At 54.5% G+C, this 20,961-nt stretch overlaps 1 protein-coding gene across 4 annotated transcripts in view; it reads left to right on the top strand.

The window, feature by feature from the left end:
* The window catches only part of SDK1 (sidekick cell adhesion molecule 1), a 972,135-nt gene that overhangs the window by 908,903 nt on the left and 42,271 nt on the right, over positions 1-20,961 (top strand). For all 4 annotated transcript variants that reach the window (XM_008018820.3, XM_073012858.1, XM_073012857.1 and 1 more), the window contains 5 exons: positions 1,579-1,694; positions 3,792-3,978; positions 6,116-6,253; positions 17,102-17,263; positions 18,244-18,369. In XM_008018820.3, the coding sequence (XP_008017011.3) occupies positions 1,579-1,694; positions 3,792-3,978; positions 6,116-6,253; positions 17,102-17,263; positions 18,244-18,369 (729 nt within the window). The remainder of the gene's footprint in view (positions 1-1,578; positions 1,695-3,791; positions 3,979-6,115; positions 6,254-17,101; positions 17,264-18,243; positions 18,370-20,961) is intronic.

The raw sequence follows: 20,961 nt of genomic DNA, 5'->3' as shown, positions 1-20,961 counted from the left end.
TCCTGAGGTCAGTCTCTCCCAACAAGGCCTCTCCAGAGGGACGGGTGCTGGACCGTCTCCCTCGGACACGACTGTTTTATGGTCTCCATCAATGGTTCGTAAAAAGACTTGGTCAAAAGGCTGCACTCCTGGGCCACAGCCCCAGCCCCAGCTGCAGGCGGAGAGGAGTAGCACAGCTGCCCTGGAGCTCCCCAGGGCCCAGCTCATGGACAGCCAGGAGAGCCCCAGTGGGAGGAGGGAGTAGCGGAGAATAGGCCGTCAAGAGGAAGTGCACAGCGTGGAATTCAAAGATGGTGTGAAGCTGGCACGGGGCAGACAGGACGGAGATGTTCTGGAATGCAGGCGTGTGCTCCCAATTCCCTATGACTGTGTGGTGAGGTGGGGAGGTGCGGCCACGCCCCTAATGGCGGTGTGGTGACGTGCGGAGGCGCGGCCACACCTCTAATGGCGGTGTGGTGAGGTGTGGAGGCGTGGCCACACCTCTAATGGCGGTGTGCGGAGGTGCGGCCACACCTCTAATGGCGGTGTGGTGAGGTGCGGAGGCGCGGCCACGCCCCTAATGGCGGTGTGGTGAGGTGCGGGGGCGCGGCCACGCCCCTAATGGCGGGGTGGTGAGGTGCGGGGGCGCGGCCACGCCCCTAATGGCGGTGTGGTGAGGTGCGGGGGCGCGGCCACGCCCCTAATGGGGGTGTGGTGAGGTGCGGAGGTGCGGAGGCGCGGCCGCACCATCCTCGTATGTTCTTTGGTTTGCATGCTCCATGTAGCCCTGCAGACGCAGACGATACCCCAGTGAGCTCCTCCCCAGGGGTAGTGAGGGGGCTAGAGGTGAAGACTGGATCCTCAGAATTTGAAGCCAGAGCTGGCCTCAGAGAGCAAGGTGCAGCTGTGTTCTCAGACATCGGAGCTTCCTGTCCCTCTTGTAGGGACAACTCTGCGTGTCTGGACAAACTTCATCTAGATGGGGTCTTCATAGCCAGGGATGCCTGAACCTGTCATGGCAACACAGCTATCTTTTCTCTAATCTCAATCAGGAATATCAGTGACAAAAACCACAACAGTCAGGAATCCTGTGACTCCCTCGCCGACAGAGCCACGGTGACCCTGTCACGTCCCAGGCATTGCTGGGACTTCAAGTTAACATCCTCAGCCACCAATGCTTTGATCTCACAGCAGCCATCAGACCAGCCCCTAAGCCTGGTCAGGTATTAACCAAGAAGCACGTGGATTATGATCTCATACCTTTGGTTTCAAATACTCTGCTAACTGTATCTGGCTATAATCATTTTTCTGTGCAATTCTATATATTTTATTGTATGCATTTGAGAACATCGTATGGGGAGGATTTGCGGTCTTCCCTGGCAAAAAAGGGCTGAGAGCTCTTGGGAGGGACACAGAGCCATGGATCCCAGGACATAACTGTCCAAGGCCTCCCAAGCCAGGGTGACGGCCCAAGGCAGAATCTCTCACGTGGTTCCCATCGGAATGAGGGCATGCGTGAGCCCCCTGGGCGTGTGGGCGAGGGTTTAGGCCGGCTCTGAATAAACATCTCAGCTTCTCTCCGTGTTGCTCTTTCCTCAGCCCCGGCCATGGCCCCGCAGAACGTGCAGGTGACCCCGCTCACGGCCAGCCAGCTGGAGGTCACGTGGGACCCACCGCCCCCGGAGACCCAGAATGGGAACATCCAAGGCTACAAGGCAAGGCCCTCCCGTGCGGTTGCCTCCCGCGGCTCACTCGCACACCCCTGGTTCACGTGGTCCCGCCCACTGCGTTGCCAGCAGCAGACCCCGCAGGCGCTCCACCTGGAGAGCTGGGGCCCAAGTGTCAGAGCTTGGCTAGACCTGGCCTCTTAGCTGTGGTCACAGCTGCTCGTGGGTAGGAGGCATCACGGGGCGGGGGGCGGGGGTGGGGCAGGCTCACTGTGCAGCTGGCTGTGCCCACCACAGAACAACCCAGGTTGGGGGCCCTTGTTCATCCAGCAGCTTCTCCCCACTCCGGGTGCATGGCGTGACTGGGGAACCCTTCCGTTTCCTGGGCCCATTCTGGAGCCCCCAGTACACTGGCTGACAATAAAAGAACACGGGGCGCCTGGAAGAGACCAGGTTCCCCATCCCAGACAGGCCCTTGGGTCACAGTTGGACACTGAGCGAGTCCCTTGATTCGGTCGGTCCAGGGTGGGGCCCGCCAATCGCATTCCTCACAAGGTCCCAGATGTGAGGTCCCTGGGAACCCCGTTTTGAGAACCGCCCATAATCACTGGAGGGTCTAGAGATGGGGAGAAAGAAAGGCAGCAGGCCCTAACAGGAGAGCCTCAAATGAGGAATCATTATGTGGGGCTGGGTTACGCAGGGGGCAGGAAGTGCCTAGCGGCATCCCATCCCTGAGGCCTGGCCGTCTTGGAGAGTGCAGGGCCCCTAAGCATCCCGGGTCTGTGCCGTGAAAACGCCCCCATCCTTCTCCGGAATAAATTCCCCTGTCTGTTCTGCCAGGGCCCAAGTCGATCAGTCATCAGATTCTGGGGGCTAGCCTCCCCTAATGACTATGGGACCAATTAAATGTCCATTTAAAGATGATTTTTGCAGGTGTGTTATGAAAATTAATACCTTCCTCCATGGCAGGGCTGTTTCAGTGATGAATGAGCTAATGGAGAGCCCCATGAGCTTGGAGGCATGGTGCTACTTATGTATGTCCAAAATATGTTTTCTAATTTCCTTAATGATAAAGACATTGAACTTGGATATTGATCTCAAGTCAGCAAGGCCTGGGCGAGCAGAATATCTTAGACGGTCAGTTCAGTGAGCAGAAGCCGCTGTATCCTGTAGGTGGAAATGAGTGATGCTCACCTGCCAGGGCCTGCCCAGCACGAGCGAGGCAGGCCGGTGTGCGAGGCAGGTGTGCCAGCCCCGGGGCGCTCCAGGCTGCCGCCCCGAAGCCTCCGTGCTGCCTTTTCACACAGGCAAGCCGCTCTAACAGCCTGGCCGTGGTTTAGACCCACAGAGCCAAGGTCGGTCTTCTGATTGGTAGTGTCTTTAGGCAGCCTGGCTGGCACTGGCCAGAGGCAGCGGTGGTTTCCGGCCAGCTGTCTAGGGAAGCAATTCTGGCAACCTCTTTAAACCTTTGTGCTTGGGCATCAAGTTCAACTACAAGCACATAAAAGCTAGACAAGAGGAAATGGCACCCCAGAGGAATGAGGCCTTCCCAGCAGCCCTGAGCCCAACATGGTTCTCCTGCCTGTTGTTTTTGATTGCTGTAATCTCCAAAGTATGTTGCCATATTGAGGAAAACTTAGATGTCGGCTCTGAACAAAATGTGGGAACACGTAGGAGTTGGGGGCTTTGTTCTCTCCACAGCTCAGAGCACGGGGTGGACACGGGATGGCTTCCCTTCTCTCCAGAAGATGGGGGAGAGGGAGAGGCCAAAAATCAAAACACTGGCAGAGCTAGGTCTGCAAGGAAAGGCACGTCATCGGCAGTTGAAAGGAAGCTTCCCTTCCGTCCTCAGACCTCATCTTCAGCAGCACTTTGTTTAATGAGGCAGTGCTCAAACCCTAGATGAACATCAGGAAAATGCTAAACAGCATCTCCCAAACAATATTAGCAGCCAGGGGTCCCCGTCGGTGCACAGTAGCCTCAGCTTCTCCCTGATTCCTCCAGGAGAGAGCCTTTCCACCTTCCACCCAGGCACAGCTCGCCCCAGAACTCAGCTCACCCCCTCACTCTGACCTTACACTCAGTGGCCTCCCTTCCTGGAAGGCTTCCCCAGGGGCCACCCCAACGTCTTGCTCTTCCTAACAGATTTACTACTGGGAGGCAGACAGCCAGAACGACACAGAGAAAATGAAGGTCCTGTTCCTCCCTGAGCCCGTGGTGAGGCTGAAGAACCTGACCAGCCATACCGAGTACCTGGTCAGCATATCAGCCTTCAACGCCGCCGGAGATGGGCCCAGGAGTGACCCCCGGCAGGGGCGCACCCACCAGGCGGGTAGGAGGAAGGCGGGTTTCCTTTGGGCAGGCCTCCTTGGACATGTGTTTTGAGAGCGCCAGCTCAGGTCCCCTCACACAGTGGTTCCTGGCCCACCCAGGCAGAAGGCAACACCTTTTGTGTAGCTGGGAGTTTCTGGAGGGGCAGGACTGGGTTTGGCTCATTTGTTCTCCCTGTGCCTGGCCTCAGACTGGTTACACAGTGGCACTAAATAAATGTTAGGTGGGTTGGAGCAATACGTGTTTTTTTCCAGAGCCCTGGAGATTCAGAGGGGAGGAAGGGCTTTGAGTCTGCAGTGAGGCCTCGTTCATAACTGACAGCATCCATTCCAGTTCCTCCAGGGAGTGGATCTTCTCATCAGGGTCGCCTGATAGCATGTCCAGATCCCTGGTGGGGGGCTCCTTGGGCAGCAAAGCCAGGCCACAGCGACGGGTGTTCCCCTGGGTCTCAGGGCCACAGATCACCTCTGGAGACTGGCCACAGTACGGGCATTCCCCTGGGTCTCAGGGCCACAGATCACCCCTGGAGACTGTCCACTGCGTGCATGCCGCAGGGCAGTCCCGAGGGCTCGGACAGGCACTGCGCTGCTCTGGCCTCATCTCCACGCACAGGGCGCAGCGCCTGTTCTCAGCAGATGCCTCTTCCAGCACATCTCAGTTTCCTAGCAGGTGGAGGTTGCTTTGAAGCTGCTTGGCCTTGGGCTCTAGGGAGCTCTCCTAAGGCCCTCTGTAGGATTCTGGAAGTCTGAGAGACCGGGAGACTGAGGTCTGGGAGCCGTGGGCAGAGACGAGCCGTGGGCAGAGACGTAGGGCTCAGGGCCTTCCGACATCCCATGGGCTCAGCCAACCCACAGACAAGGGACTCCAGGAATCAGGGCCCCTCGGCATCATACTCCCACGTGCTGACCACAACCAGGTTGCAAGGACCACTTCCTTTGGCTTCATCCAGTGCCCGCATCTGAGCTGGAAGGACGCGGGCAGACCTGTGGGCAGAGATGGGGGCAGGGCCATGTTGAGCACTGCCAGCCTGGCTGGTCGTAGCTACAGGATCCAGAGACTGGAGGGAGGGCAGAGAGGGAGCAGGGTGGGTGCCACTTGACAGGCACTTCTGAGCAGCGAGGGTCACTGGGGCGAGGAGAGCAGGTCCCCATCTAGGCCGTCTGGTAGGGGCAGCCCCAGTACACGCCCACCTTACACGGCGCCCAGGCAGAGGGGGATCTGCCAGCAGGCTCCACATCACCCTGGCCACACACCTGACCTTCTTTTTTTCTTTCTTTCTCTCTTTCTTTGTTGAGACAGAGTCTCGCTCTGTTGCCCAGGCTGGAGTGCAGTGGCATGATCTCGGCTCACTGCAAGCTCCGCCTCCCGGGTTCACACCATTCTCCTGCCTCAGCCTCCCAAGTATCTGGGACTACAGGCACCCACCACCACGCCTGGCTAATTTTTTGTATTTTTGGTAGAGACGGGGTTACACCGTGTTAACCAGGATAGTCTCGATCTCCTGACCTCGTGACCTGCCCGCCTCGGCCTCCCAGAGTGCCAGGATTCCAGGCGTGAGCCACCGCGCCTGGCCACACCTGACCTTCTGTAGCTCTACGTGTTTCCACCAGCCCCCTCCCTCCTCCAGATCCAGGGGGACACTCAGAGCTGGGAGAGTCTCGTGGACGATTTCACATGCAGGAGCAGGGTGCATCCTCCAAAACCCCCAGGACTCGAGGGAGAGGCGAGGAGGGGTCAAGAGAAGCTTCATCCCTCACAGAACTCCGTCTCTCCTGCAAAGAGCAGGACTAGAGCCTCTGGAATCCTCCAGCAGTTGCTAGAAAATGGAGCTCTCTGCATTTCATTTTCTGTTTCCATCTATTATTCATTTTTATGCCTCTGCCGTTTTGTCTCTCAAGCCCCTTTGTGTTTAAACACTGTCATTTTCTCTGCGCTTCTCGAGAGGGTCTGCATTTCTGATTGATCCTCGGAAGTTCTGAGGTGATCAATAAATCTTTTCATTTTATGGCATTTAGGCTTTTACTGAGTTGAAAATAACATCTAATAACATTTTTTATTCTATACGGAGGCACAGACATGTATGTATGTGATCTATGAAGGAGCCTCCGTAAAAGTCACTTTGTGTTCTATTCTCCCAGCCCCTGGGGCCCCCAGCTTTCTGGCGTTCTCAGAAATAACCTCTACCACGCTCAACGTCTCCTGGGGCGAGCCTGCGGCGGCCAATGGCATCCTGCAGGGCTATCGGGTGGTGTACGAGCCCTTGGCCCCCGTGCAAGGTAAGACCCGGGGTTGGGGAGATGGCAGCCAGGGCCACGCCAGCGCCCAGCCCTCCACAGTCTACACACTGAGCCGCGCCTGACCACCTCTGCGGGCCAGGAGCCTTGTGGCGCCTGAAGTGGGGGGTTTTGGAATCTGAGCTGGAAGGGGCCAGAGCTGAGTGCGTGGGGAGCGGGGACTCGCCAGCAGAGACCTGTGAGGAAAAGCTGAGCCAAGCCCAGACCTCTGTGTTCTGAGACTAGAACGGCACTCTCCCAATGGAGCTGTGTCATGTACGCTCTTGACCCTGTCTCAGTCACACCCAAGACATTCCTCTCCTGTTCCTCCCGAGATGTTTGTCCTGTGGTCGCTGACTGAGACCACCCAAGGTTCCGCTTGAAGCCACGCCCCGCAACGTGGGCCTTCGGCTACCCTTAGCATCCTAGGAGGGATGCTGACATCCCCGTGTCTTAGACAGTGTCCTGGTGCTCCCCTCGCTCATCCGTCTCCTCAGCAGACATCTATGAAGCTCCTGTTCTAGATGCTGGAAAAGCCAAGACCTGCTCCAGATGCTGGAATCGAAGGACCCGGGAAAGCCAGGATCTTGACTGGCTTGTTTATCAGGACCCTGGCTTTCCTGCGTCCAGGGCAGAGGTAACACACAGGTAATTAAACCAGCAAACAACAGCCTGAGCGTGATCAGTGCTCTGAAGGAAAGAGAGGAGGGCTAACACGAGAGGCTTAGGGAAGAGACTGGAGTGACAAGGGCCCAGATACACAAGAATCCTGGGGAAGATCTTCCAACGGGAGGATCCGCCGATCCAGGGGCCCACGGTGGGCAGAGCTCGGGTGGTGCCAGTGGCTGGAGCTTGGTGAGTGGGTTGCAGACACTGCAGGCCACAGCACGTGGGGCTATGGCGTATCCCACTGGAGAGTGAAGCAGGAGGACCAGACCTCCCTAAGACCGGGATCCCTCAGGCCGAATCCCCCATCTCAGTGCCACGATGGAAAGAAGCTATCGATCATCTCCACACTTCATAGATCAGCCAGAAACAGCCTCCAGAGAAGAGCAGGGAAGGTGTTTCCAACACAGAGTAGTCTGAGAGAGGCAATGACAGGGGCTTGATAATGAGTGATAGGTGAAAACGGAAGGTGGAATGCAGATGGCTCAGAGGAGAATGGGTGGCAGAGATTCTGTAGACCAGGGAGTGAGGAGGCTGGCCCGGGCTGTAGCATCATCCTACAGGAGAGCGGCGAGAAGGGGAACGGTGCGGGGGCAGGGGAGGAGGGATCAGATCAGGGGTGTGTGTTGAAGGTGGAGCGGGTGAGATATTGGCTGCGAAGCGGAGGAATGGGGATTGCGGGCAGGTGGCTCTGCCCTGCTGTGCATGTGGCCGTTGCTCTGTACCTGCTGGGTCAGTGCGCACCCTGCTCAGGTATTATTCCAGTGCTTTCTATGTCCCTCTCTCCTGCCATCTAGACACCAATGTGTCCACCAAAGATTCTGGTCTGGGAGGCACTTCTTTCTCACCACACTGGGGTGAAATACAAGTCCATCTGTCTCTGCCTTACGGACCAGGGCAAGTTTCCCCCGGTAATATACACAGACAGACTGTAAAAATTATAGATTATTTAATGTCTAGGAGGAAAAAATACAAGCAGCACATCAAAGAATATCGGCGCTCCGTTTAAAGCAGTGATAAAAATTTCCTTTTAAAATAAGCACGTTTAGATGAAACAGGGAGTTGATTTGATGAAGAAAATTTAAGCACTAGATTTTTATTTCACCGAATCTCAGATGCCGTCCCCTGTAAGATTCATTGTTATTCTATGAAGTGCTCAGAAAGAAAAAATGCTCCCAATAAACTAGGGCCCAGTACTTTTGTATCATCAATTCTGAGCTGCATCCCAAATCAGAGATGTGAAAATCCGAGAAAGAAAGAAAAAAAAAAATCACGCCTTAGACAATCGATGGACTCTGGTAAATAACAGTACAGGTGAGATGTGGGCGTGGTGTTTGAACTGGCAGATTGGGCACGGGAGGGACATGGATTCAGTGTGGTAGCTTCGAGGGCGACCGGGATCTGTCGTGACCTTCCGAGAAACCCAGCTCCTGCCTGGGAACCCAGGGGCCTGCACGAGACTGCCTTCGAGGTCCCACCGCAGAGGCCCAGAAGCAGGCGTGCCCATTGCTCTCGCTTGTCATGCAGGGAAAAACAGAATTTTGGAGATACACACAGGTTTCATGAGCCTATGTTACAAATGCCTTTTCAAGGGCCATAACCAACGAGAACCATTCAAATGAGAAATGACTGTGAAAGCATCATAGTTCTGATTCACCTATGAGTCCTTCCTCATCAAAGACAGCTCAAGTTTTCCCACTCTTCTTCAAATAAGTAACTGGTTCTGCTCCCTAGTCTTCTGTGTTAATGGATTTGCAGAATCTGCCTGGAAACTCCATGGTGTACGCCTCTGGGCTTCTCTCCTGGGCTGCTACTCTTAGTCTTGTGAGAAAGTACTTCATGGGCCGGGCACAGTGGCTCACGCCTGTAATCCCAGCACTTTGGGAGGCCGAGGTGGGCGGATCACGAGGTCAAGAGATCGAGACCATCCCCACCAACATAGTGAAGCCCTGTCTCTACTAAAAATACAAAAACGGGCCAGGCGCAGTGGCTCACACCTGTAATCCCAGCACTTTGGGAGGCCGAGGCGAGTGGATCACAAGGTCAGGAGTTCCAGACCAGCCTGACCAAGATAGTGAAAGCGTGTCTCTACTAAAAATACAAAAAGTTAGCCAGACGTGGTGGGTGGCACGCACCTGTAATCCCAGCTACTCCAGAGGCTGAGGCAAAGAATTGCTTAATCTTGAGAGACAGAGGTTGCAGTGAGCTGAGATCTCGCCACTGCACTCCTGCCTGGGCGACAGAGCGAGACTCCGGCTCAAAAAAAAAAAAAAAAAAAGGAAAAAGAAAAAACAAAAATTAGCTGGGCATGGTGGCATGCGCCTGTACAGTCCCAGTTACTCGGGAGGCTGAGGCAGAAGAATGGCGTAAACCCAGGAGGTGGAAGCTGCAGTGAGCTGAGATTGCGCCACTGCACTCCAGCCTGGTGACAGAGTGAGATTCTGTCTCCAAAAAAAAAAAAAAGTACTTCATTCCAGGCAAGGCCATTCCATGGGTCATTACCCGGTCGGAAGTACCACACAGGGGCCTCGATGCGTTCGTTCCCTCTTCTCACAGGGGCCTCGATACGTTGTGTCCCCTCCTCTCACACGGGCCTCGATGCGTTGGTTCCCTCCTCTCACACGGGCCTCGATGCGTTGGTTCCCCTCCTCTCACAGGGGCCTCGATGCGTTGGTTCCCCTCCTCTCACACGGGCCTCGATGCGTTGGTTCCCCTCCTCTCACAGGGGCCTCGATGCATTGTGTCCCCTCCTCTCACAGGGGCCTCGATGCGTTGTGTCCCCTCCTCTCACAGGGGCCTCGATGCGTTGTGTCCCCTCCTCTCACAGGGGCCTCGATGCGTTGTGTCCCCTCCTCTCACAGGGGCCTCCATGCGTTGGTTCCCCTCCTCTCACAGGGGCCTCCATGCGTTGGTTCCCCTCCTCTCACAGGGTCCTCGATGTGTTGGATGCTCCTCTCTCTGTACTTTCACTCCCCTAGAATTGCTTTTCAGCTTCTACCAAACCTTCCTCCCAGCCCAGTCTCCCAGAGATAAGACCCGACACACCTGGCTTCCCTTGTGTTTCCAATGTTGCCGTTTCTTGTTCGTTTCATGACAGTGTTTGCATCACTGGGAAACTGAAAGCATTCGGAAGATTTTTAGACGTCCCGCTCACACGGGCATTCTGTGTTCTCGCTATACACAGGCACCCCCCGGGTATAATCACAGCGACAAGTGATGTTGGTTGAGCTCCCATCAAGCACTGTGCTAAGTACTTAATATCCGCTATCTCCAGATCCTCAGAACAGCTCTACATTGTGGCTGCAGCTTTTCTTCTCCTCCTGCAGACACAGAGATTGGGCTCAGAGCCACAGAGATGTTTGCCCAAGGCCTGCGTTTCGAAAATGATGAAGAGGGTTGGGATTTGAACCCAGGTGTTCTGAGTCCAGAGCCAAGGCCTAAACTGCTCCATGGTGCGTTAGAAAGTGTCTGGAGCACTTGTGTGTCTGAAAGTAAACGTGAAGGTGAACTTCAGAGATGGGGCATGAGGAGGAGTCACTAAAGCATTTTATATTCTAGACAAATCATTGGCTGCACGGCCGAGTGTGGGGCCTGTCACGCCCCTGGATGACAACAGGTGGAGTCACTTTAGTCACAGCCATTTTCGCCTCTTTTCACAAATAACAAGACCGTCCGTCACCAGCCTTGTCTCTTTTGTCTGTTGCAAAGGGCTGGTTCCTTCAGCCTGGATTTTCCTGGCTTTGCAACCAAGGCAATGTGCTCGGAGACTAGAGCGAGAGGGGATCAGTGCTGTCCTGCTTCGGGGCTCCCTCCTTGGCTCTGCAGGGTGAGGGGCGGCCAGGATCTCAGCAGAAACAGCTTCATCAGACCTCCCCGGGTGTCAGGAAGAACAAGCCGTGCAGACCCCCCACGTTTGGGCTTGTTGGGGGCTTGGGCACGTTCCAGACTTCTGATTCCTTCACATCAGTCAAGCGGCGGATCCAGGTGTGGGCTGCCCAGTGGTGCTGGTGACATGAGGCGTCCGGCCCCCACCCAACGGCCTTGTACTGCTGTCTCTAGACACGACACCTGGCTCTGACTAAGCCTTGGGGTCCCCGCCGGGGTCTTTCCTGCCCCAACACCATCAGGCTGCAGGCACCATCTCCCGTGGTCTGATTCCAGCCGGGATGAGCCTGAGTGTGGCTGTAGGTTCCAGACCTCTCCTGGCTTCTCCCTCGGGCAGGACTCAGCAACCCTGTCCCCCCTGGCGCCACCCAGGTGGACCTCATGGCTGCCTGGGGAAGGCCCTGGCTCACCATGAATGCCAGCAGAACCTCGGGACCCTGGCACTCGCCTGCCTCCCCCGATGGTATTGGCCAGAACCCTGGCTTGCCAAGACAGTAATCCCAGGCCTGTCCAGCGAGCCACATCCCGCCAAAAGAAGAACGTGGACCAAGAAAGGATGGCAGATCAGACTCACTGAGTCGGCCCGTATCTCATCTGGGGGCCGGAGCGGTGGCCTCTGATGAAGATTCCCAATTGGTGGGTGATGGAGGTAGAGCAGGCAGAGGTGGAGGGGCCCATTGCTCGCTTCTCGTGAGTCCAGGCCTGTGGGTGGATCCCCCCACACTGACTCTGCCCTGGGCTATGGGACTCGCTTTCGCTAACGGGACAACAGCTGTCGTGAGGCAAGCGGATTCAAAAGCGTTTGCACCTGGGAGGCACCCTGGTCCTCCTGCTGCCCTTGGAACCCAGCCGCCATGTGAACACACCTGGGCTGGCCTCTGGGGTGACAGCCACCCACGGCCCAGCATGAGAGAGGGGCCACTTGGGCCAGCCAACCCCCGGTGAGACTCACTGTGTGACCACAGACACACGCTGAGTCCAGTGCAGGCCAGCCCGGCCAAAGGACTGCCCCGTGGGACTGGGAGCTGGTTCGGTGGTGGTGATTTTGAGTCACTCGGTTCTGGAGTGGTTTGGTGCATGAGAGGTACAGCGAGTGAGGAGTCCATGCTGATCACGGAGCGCCTGTTATGCGTTCTTAGACAACAGTCAGAGTTGGGGTCCTGACTCTCAGCTGGGCACTCCCACTCATCCTCCCTACGCCCCACTCCTCACCGTGGGCCTATGAGGTAAGCGCCGCCAACCTCAGACCAGAGGAAGAAACTGAGGACTCCGCAGAGACCACGTGCCCTGCCCAGCCCAACACAGGGAGCAAGCAGTGGGCTTCAGACTCCCTGCCATCCCCGTTCCTGCATTCTCTCTTCCTCCCAGCTGACTCGGCAGATTTCACAGTCAGCCTTGGCAGGACGGTGGTTCAGGAAGCACTCATCCTGGCGGCTGCTCTGCCTGCGGCGTTTCTGAGCCTCTTGGCCTGCTGGGGCTGGAGAAGGGAGGAAGTGAACTCTCTGTTGAATGTGGGAGGATGCCGGGATAGCCTGAAAAGGGCCACAACGCCCCACGATGGAGTGTGGCCAAGGGCAGGGTGGTTGAACAGAAAGCAATGACTGGGAAAAAGCAGAGCAGCTTCGTGCACCCCGTGGAGGTCACACTGTGCAGCCCTCACCGCCCTTCACCTCCACCCCCGGACCGGCCTCGCCCCACGGCCGCCGCTCCCACTCCCTCCACACCCGGACCGGCCTCGCCCCACAGCCGCTGCTCCCGCTCTCACCCAGACCGGCCTCGCCCCACGGCCGCCGCTCCCACTCCCTCCACATCCGGACCGGCCTCGCCCCACGGCCGCTGCTCCCGCTCTCACCCGGACCAGCCTCGCCCCACGGCCGCTGCTCCCGCTCTCACCTGGAGGGGCTGCACTCCTGTCTGCTCCTCCCGGAGGTCCCCAGGAGACAGCTGTGCCTGCATGGGGGACTCTCTGAAAAATCCGGACCCTCACCCCTTCACTGTTGCATCAGGATTCCCCACGGGGAAGCACAAAAGCGGTAACTGGACCTCCCTGTGACTTTCAATATTTTACATGCTCATGGAGTCTGTGCGTGTCCCAGAGAAACGGTCGCAAACGCAGTGAAACATCAGGCGTCCTTGATTTGGGCTGGAATTATATTCACTTGCTGTGGTCGTGGTGGTTCTCTCAGAAAGACTGCCACGAAATGATCTATATGTTTATATTTGTGTGTGTGTGTGTGTGTGTGTGTGTGTGTGAATTGCTACCTACTTGAAGTATTGTAAGGACAAAATATTTTAAAATGTGGTCAAGATAGTTACAAAGTAAATGGTGATCTCACCTGGTAGGGGCTCTGTGGGGTCCTCTGACCTCTTTCCATGCCTCCTCACCCAGACCCAGGGCTGTGCCTGGGGCAGACATCTGCAAACTCCTGGCCGGGCACTGACCGGTCAGCCCAAGGGAAGTAGAGGGCACAGCATGTACCCCGTAGTAGCAGCTCCTCTAGTCACTGCACTGGGAACACAGTCGTGGCTCATCCTGTGTGCTGGGCAGAGCCCAGGGCCATCCCCGTCACCTAGGGAACACTCCTGGAACCCCTGAGGCATCACATTGTCCAGAGCACCAGGCCACCTGGAGCATCACACCACCCAGAGCACCACCCCACCCGGAGCGTCACACCAGCTGGAGCACCAGGCCACCCGGAGCATCACACCACCTGGAGTACCAGGCCACCCGGAGCATCACACCACCTGGAGTACCAGGCCACCCGGAGCATCACACCACCCGGAGCATCACACCACCTGGAGCATCACACCACCCGGAGCATCACACCACCCGGAGCGTCACACCACCTGGAGTACCAGGCCAGCCGGAGCATCACACCACCTGGAGCATCACGCCACCCACAGCATCACACCACCTGGAGCATCACACCACCCACAGCATCACACCACCCGGAGCATCACACCACCCGGAGCATCACACCACCCGGAGCATCACACCACCTGGAGTACCAGGCCAGCCGGAGCATCACACCACCCACAGCATCACGCCACCCACAGCATCACACCACCCACAGCATCACGCCACCCACAGCATCACACCACCTGGAGCACCACGCCACCCACAGCATCACACCACCTGGAGCATCACACCACCCACAGCATCACACCACCCGGAGCATCACACCACCCGGAGCATCACACCACCCGGAGCATCACACCACCCGGAGCGTCACACCACCCGGAGCATCACACCACCCACAGCATCACACCACCCGGAGCATCACACCACCCGGAGCATCACACCACCCGGAGCGTCACACCACCTGGAGTACCAGGCCAGCCGGAGCATCACACCACCTGGAGCATCACGCCACCCACAGCATCACACCACCTGGAGCACCACACCACCCACAGCATCACACCACCCGGAGCATCACACCACCCACAGCATCACACCACCCACAGCATCACACCACCCGGAGCATCACACCACCCGGAGCGTCACACCACCCGGAGCATCACACCACCCGGAGCGTCACACCACCCGGAGCATCACACCACCCACAGCATCACACCACCCACAGCATCACACCACCTGGAGCATCACGCCATCTGGGGCACCACACCACCCAGAGCACTGCATCACCTAGAGCGTCACACCACCTGGAGCATCACGCCACCTGGAGCATCACACCACCCGGAGCATCACACCACCTAGAGCACTGCATCACCCAGAGTGCCACACCACCTGCACCAGGCTTCCTAGAGCACCAGGCCACCTGGAGCAGCATAACGCCTAGAGTGCCAGGTCACCCGGAGCACCAGGCCACCCACAGCATCACACCACTCTGAGCGCCAGGCCATTTGAGCACTGAGCCATGTGTTTGGGAATCCGATTTTATGGCAGAGCTATTTTCACATGTTTTAAAATGTTTTAAATGGTGGTGGTTTATGGGATTGTACCCTGAGGCTTTGTAGTGCAGGGCATGGTTTAAAAATTGATTAAATCAATACAATTCTGACACACCTGAGACGGGGAGAAGGCCAGGCTGGCTTTGCCTCCTGTTGGGATAGAATTTACAAAATCTGTTCATGGGTTTGTTTTTGCTCCAGGGAGAAGGAAGGCATTTTTAACAACAATGAAAACAAAACAAAACAAAACCAAAAAGACAGTTGCTTCCTAGAATCACTTTACATTGGACAGGACCCAGTTTGTGTGCTGATGACAGTCACTGTGTGCACAAACTGTCATCCTCGTCACCTCTCTGAGCAGTGGAAGGTCAGGGTCAGACTCTGGAAAACTCAGATTTGGTGGTTCACTTAAAAGTAGCCAAAACTGGCCCCAGGCATGGTGGCTCACGCCTGTAATCCCAGCACGTTGGGAGGCCGAGGTGGACGGATCCCTTGAGGTCAGGAGTTCAAGACCAACCTGGCCAACATGGTGAAACTAAAAATACAAAAATTAGCATGGTGGCATGCGCCTGTAATCCCAGCTACCCGTGAGGCGAAGGCAGGAGAATCGCTTGAACTCAGGAGGCAGAGGTTGCAGTGAACTGAGATCGCACCATTGTACTCCAGCCTGGGCAACAGAGTGAGACTCCATCTCAAAAAAAAAAAAAAAAAAAAAAAAGGGCAGCCAAAATAATCTGGAAGAAAATGATTTAGCTGAATACATGTTGGATAAAAGGAATAATATGAAAACACTGAACCAGCTAGAAGGTATTTTGGAGATTTTTAGGATAAGGGAAATTTGCTTTGATGAAAGATGGACGTGTTTTGTAGTAGGAAAGCACTTTGTTCTCTTCTGAAGGGGAGGTGACCAGGATATTCCAGGTGCTGACTGGAAGCACATGGCCCTCCTGCACCAAGGGCAGCTGTTTCTCAGGGCTGACAGCAAGAGGACAGGTCTGGCCAGGTGGACCCAGGATGGTGGGCGCCACTCACCGAGGGCAGGTCTTCTCAGAGATGCTCCTTGGAAAATGAGCTCTGCCAGTCGGTCCATCCTGGAAGTACCATATCCTGATATCCTCCTCTGAGAGCTGCCTGGTAGAAATAAGTCTATTGAAAGTTCTGAGAAGTCTGGCAGTTGAGAGAACTTGTCTAACTTTTTTTTTTAATGCATCATTTGCAAACTTGTTTAACCAAAGAACTTTATTTTTCCTTCTGGAAAATGCTGCATATGTGAAATTTTCAGTATTTATCCTCTCTCCCAAAATGTGAAATCTCCATTTTCTATTTCTAGGTAATACAACCAGCAAGACTTTTGCATGATCACTTATTTATAACGTCACATAGGTTTGAGTACTTTGGTCTCTTGTGTTGCCATCGTCCTCTAAATCAAGGCATCAATACTTGTAGTGAAAAATTAATTTTTGTAATCCTTGCTTCAAGGTCCACAGATAAAGTTCTCATGACTCATTTGAGGCCCGTAGGCCACAAGTTGGCCAACCCGGTCAGGCTGCAGCCTCCTCGTGGGGTCTTAACTAGATGGAGTATCTTCCTAGGTCTCGTATACGCTCCCTGTGTTAATCTGTTCTCACACTGCTAATAAAGACATACTGGAGACTGGGTAATTTATAAAGGAAGGAGGTTTAATGGACTCACAGTTCCACATGGCTGGGGCTCACAATCATAGTGGAAGGCAAAGGAGAAGCAAAGTCACGTCTGACATGGTGGCAGGCAAGAGAGCGTGTGCAGGGAACCTTCCATTTATAAAACCACCAGATCTCATGAGACTTATTCACTACAAGAACAGAATGGGAGAAATTGCCCCCATGATTCAGTTATCTCGCCTGGGCCCCACCCTTGACACCTGGGGATTATTACAGTTCAAGGTGAGATTTGGGTGGGGACACAGCCAAACCCTATCACTCCCCTCCCTCGTGACTGTGTCCGGAAGCTCACAGTCACCCTACAAGTGACACCGGACTTTGCACAGCTCAGAGCTAAGTGGGAAGGGACGTTCCCCGGAGTGTCCAACCTGGAGACTGGCAGGACCGCTGCCCCCCACCCTACCCAGCTCCTCCCTCACACCATTTCTGAGACAGCAGCCTCCCCCTTTTGTGTTGTAAGCCTCAGTTCTTTTCTTTGTCAGCACCCACTTATCAAGCTTAAGCTCTAATTACACTTATCTGTCCTGAAAATTGGCTATTATCACCACGTAAACTCCTCCTAATTGTAAGAAATACTTCCTTAGCAAACTGCGGGGACCGCTTTCCTTGTTATCGCAACAGAACAGACGGTGCACAGTTGCTTCTCCAGGCTGAACCCCCTTCTTTCCTTTGCTTCTGGCGGCTGCAGGGGTGAGCAAGGTGGTGACTGTGGAAGTGAGAGGGAACTGGCAGCGCTGGCTGAAGGTGCGGGACCTCACCAAGGGGGTGACCTATTTCTTCCGTGTCCAAGCACGGACCATCACCTACGGGCCCGAGCTCCAAGCCAATGTCACAGCCGGGCCAGCCGAGGGTAAGTGGGACTCCAGGGGCAGACGATGTCAATTGCAACCTTAGCCTCCCGTCTCCTGCTTCACTGAGCTGGGAGTCGTCTACATGCTCAGCAAAGAGATGCAGGTGGCCGAGAACTGGCATCAAATCGGCGGTGTCTGGGGAACATGGACGTCCTCAAAAGCACGTGTCAACATGGCCTTTGCAGGTGGACTTGTTACATCCATGAGCAAATTCTTAAATATTAAGCATGTAAAGTTTTAGTTGTTTGTTTTTTTTTTTTTTTTTTTTTGGAGAAATCTTAAGAGAAAAATAACTGAATTTGGCATTTGAAATAAATCAGAACATTTTAAAGTTTTCCAGGTCATGGGGAAGAAGCATGTAACTTCCCGCTTACCCAACTGTTCTGCCCTTTGTTTAAAGATAGGAAGGCGTGGGCTTCAGAACTGGCGTTCAGGGAGTGCCACTTAGTCCCGGGCACAGTGTGGGGCGCCCTGCATGCGCCAGCTCTTCCATGCCCTCTTCAGGTTTTTTTGTTGTTGTTGTTTGTTTTTTGAAACAGGGTCTCACTCTGTCACCCAGGCTGGAGTGCAGTGGCATGATCACGGTTCACTGCAGCCTCAACCTCCCTGGGTTCAAGTGATCCTCCTGCCTCAGCCTCCCGAGTAACTGGGCTACAGGTGTGCATAACCACACCTGGCTAATTTTTTTGTATCTTGTAGAGACGGGTTTTCGCCATGTTGCCCAGGCTGGTCTCAAACTCCTGGGTTCAAGCGATCCACCTGTCTCAGCCTCCCAAACTGCTGGGATTACAGGCATGAGCCACCACGCCTGGCCTTGCCTCCCTGTTTTTAAGATGAAAAACCATGGCTGTGTGAGGCTAAGTAACCTGCCCAGACACTCTGCAGCCTCAACCAGTCTGAACCCCACTGTGAAATCTTACGCAGTGGGATGTGAGCCCCCCAGGGCTGATGCCTCACCTCTCTTTTCTTTATCCCGCAGGGTCCCCAGGCTCGCCTAGAGATGTCCTGGTCACCAAGTCCGCCTCTGAACTGACGCTGCAGTGGACTGAGGGACACTCCGGTGACACACCCACCACAGGCTATGTCATCGAGGCCCGGCCCTCAGGTAGGGTGGCAGGCCCCACAAACGGGGTCGTAGTCCAGCTGACGGCAATGCTTCTAAGACTGTGGCTGGGGCTTCCATCACTTTCTCTTTCAGCATTTTCCCCCAACAAAGCTGAGACGAACAGGGCGGTTTTGCTGAAAGACGATGTTTATGGCTCACTCAACTCCCCCCAGTTTTCACAGTCACAGCTGTGCCGTTCACCTTAAGGGCATTCGATTTGGCATGTTTTAGCCCCAGGACACTTACTTAAGATGATAATGGTTATTCCTAGAAACAGGTGAATGAGAACTTAGGGGCATTAAAAGGCATTTTCGAACTCATCCGTGAGTGTTTTCAGGGACTTATGTCAGGGTTCTAAATGTTTGCGGCCGAGATGGAAAGCGTCGTGCTTGTTTCTGATAATACGAAGATTCTTATTAATAGCGAAAGCGACACATCGTTTGCTTCATTTTTTTAGGCTTCCGAAAATGAGGTCTAAGCTCCATTTCCAGCCCTATTCACCAGCAGAATTTGTTTCACCCTTCCTTCCATTTGCCTTTAATAACTGAGGATGGGCATTATTGGGAAATGAGTTTCTGATCGGGTGCGTCGGATATGACTGCTGGGAGCTAGAGGGTATCACCTAACACGGAGAGCACGGAACAGCTCCAATATGACCTTCAGATGGTTGCACAGTTAATCATGAACATCTGAGCATAAAAATATGTGATGTGTCAGGCACACTATTCAGGAAGCGAGCCATCAAACCCTGCCTGCCAGAGGGACCACGGTGCTCGGAACTGCTTTAGTCTAATATTTAAAGAGGCTGTTAGACCAAGAGGAAAGACCCCAAAGGTACCTCTGTCACTGTGTCAGGACACTCATTCCCTCCTCCCCCACCAAACTGCTTTTGAAAGATTATTAGTTACAAGTGCCTTCTAGAAACTTCTTTATTTTATTATTTATTATTATTTTTTTGAGACGGAGTCTCACTCTGTCACCCAGGCTGGAGTGCAATGGCGCAATCTCAGCTCCCTGCAACCTCCGCCTCCCGGGTTCAAGCAATTCTCCTGCCTCAGCCTCCCGAGTAGCTGGGATTACAGGCACCCACCATCATGCCTGGCTAATTTTTGTATTTTTAGTAGAGAGGGGGTTTCACTGTGTTGGCCAGGCTGGTCTCAAACTCCTGACCTCAAGTGATCTACCCACCTTGGCCTCCCAAAGTGATGGGATTACAGGCCTGAGCCACCACACCCGGCCTCCTTCTAGAAACTTCTAAGGAGAAATTTATTGCCTACGTGTGAAAAAGCCAAAGGCAATATGAACATTTCTTTGACCCAAGAACTTGGAAATCCAGACGTGCTGCCCTGGGGGACCCTGAGAGTATCTTTTGAGCAGGGTGTCTGTCCTGTTGCGGAAACAGAGGGTCCTGACTTGCTGAAGGATGTGAGTTGAGCAGTGGTCACTGCCTGTAAAAGCCCATGGCCTCCTGCACAGCCAACTGGACCTTTACTAATGACTTTGATTCAAGAACACTTTCAGAGATTGACAGGAGCTGAGATGTGTGGGGTCTGGGGCCAAATTGAAGCTTTGTGGCGGCCAAGAGGGAAGGGGCCAGTGACAGGGAGCAGCCCAGACTTAAGAAACCATTTCAGACACTTTCCTCCCCATATCCAGGGAAAGCACTGATTTCTTCATCAACTCTTCCAGTCTGGGTGACAGGGCAAGACTCCGTCTCAAAAAAAAAAAAAAGCCGAGCATGATGGCCCACGCCTGTAATTCCAGTACTTTGGGAGGCCGAGGCGGGCGGATCATGAGGTCAGGAGATCGAGACCATCCTGGCTAACACGGTGAAACCCCGTCTCTACCAAAAATACAAAAAAAAATTAGCCAGGCATGGTGGTGGGTGCCTGTAGTCCCAGCTACTCGGGAGGCTGAGGCAGGAGAATGGCGTGAACCCAGGAGGTAGAGCTTGCAGTGAGCCAAGATGGTGCTACCTCACTCCAGCCTGGGCGATACAGCAAGACTCTGTCTCCAAAAAGAGGTTCCTAGAAGACACTTGTAACTAATAATCTTTCAAAAGCAATTTGGTGGGGGAGGAGGGAATCAGTGCCCTGACACAGTGACAGATGTAACAAATAGAATTCAGGAGATCCGTGAGCTTGGATGGGGGAAAATACACATTTTCTTTTCACTGATCTCTAACTGGAATTTGGCATTTCCTTTGAGTATGGATGCAGGCCCATTCATTATCCAGGGCTGCCGTAGCAAAGTCCCACAAACTAGGTGGCCCCACAACAGATATGGGTTGTCTCATGGTTTTGGAGGCTGGAAGCCCACAGTCAAGGTGGCGGCAGGGCGGGCTCCTCCTGAGGCTGTGAGGGAGGATCTGTTTCCTGTAACCTCTCCCCAAGCTTCTGGTGGTTATGGGCCATCCTGGGTGATCCGGAGCTGACAGGTGCTTCATCCACCTCTGCCTTCATCTTCCCATGGTGATCTCCCTGTATGTGTGTCTGTGTCTTGGTTTTATGTTTTATGAGGACACCAGTCACACTAGACTGGGAACCCACCTACTCCAGCAGGACTTCATCCTAACTAATTACATCCGCAACT

Source organism: Chlorocebus sabaeus, chromosome 28, assembly GCF_047675955.1.
Source record: "Chlorocebus sabaeus isolate Y175 chromosome 28, mChlSab1.0.hap1, whole genome shotgun sequence".
NCBI lineage: Eukaryota > Metazoa > Chordata > Mammalia > Primates > Cercopithecidae > Chlorocebus > Chlorocebus sabaeus.
The sequence above is the reverse complement of the archived record's forward strand: the minus strand, read 5'-3'. Positions and strand labels throughout refer to the sequence as shown.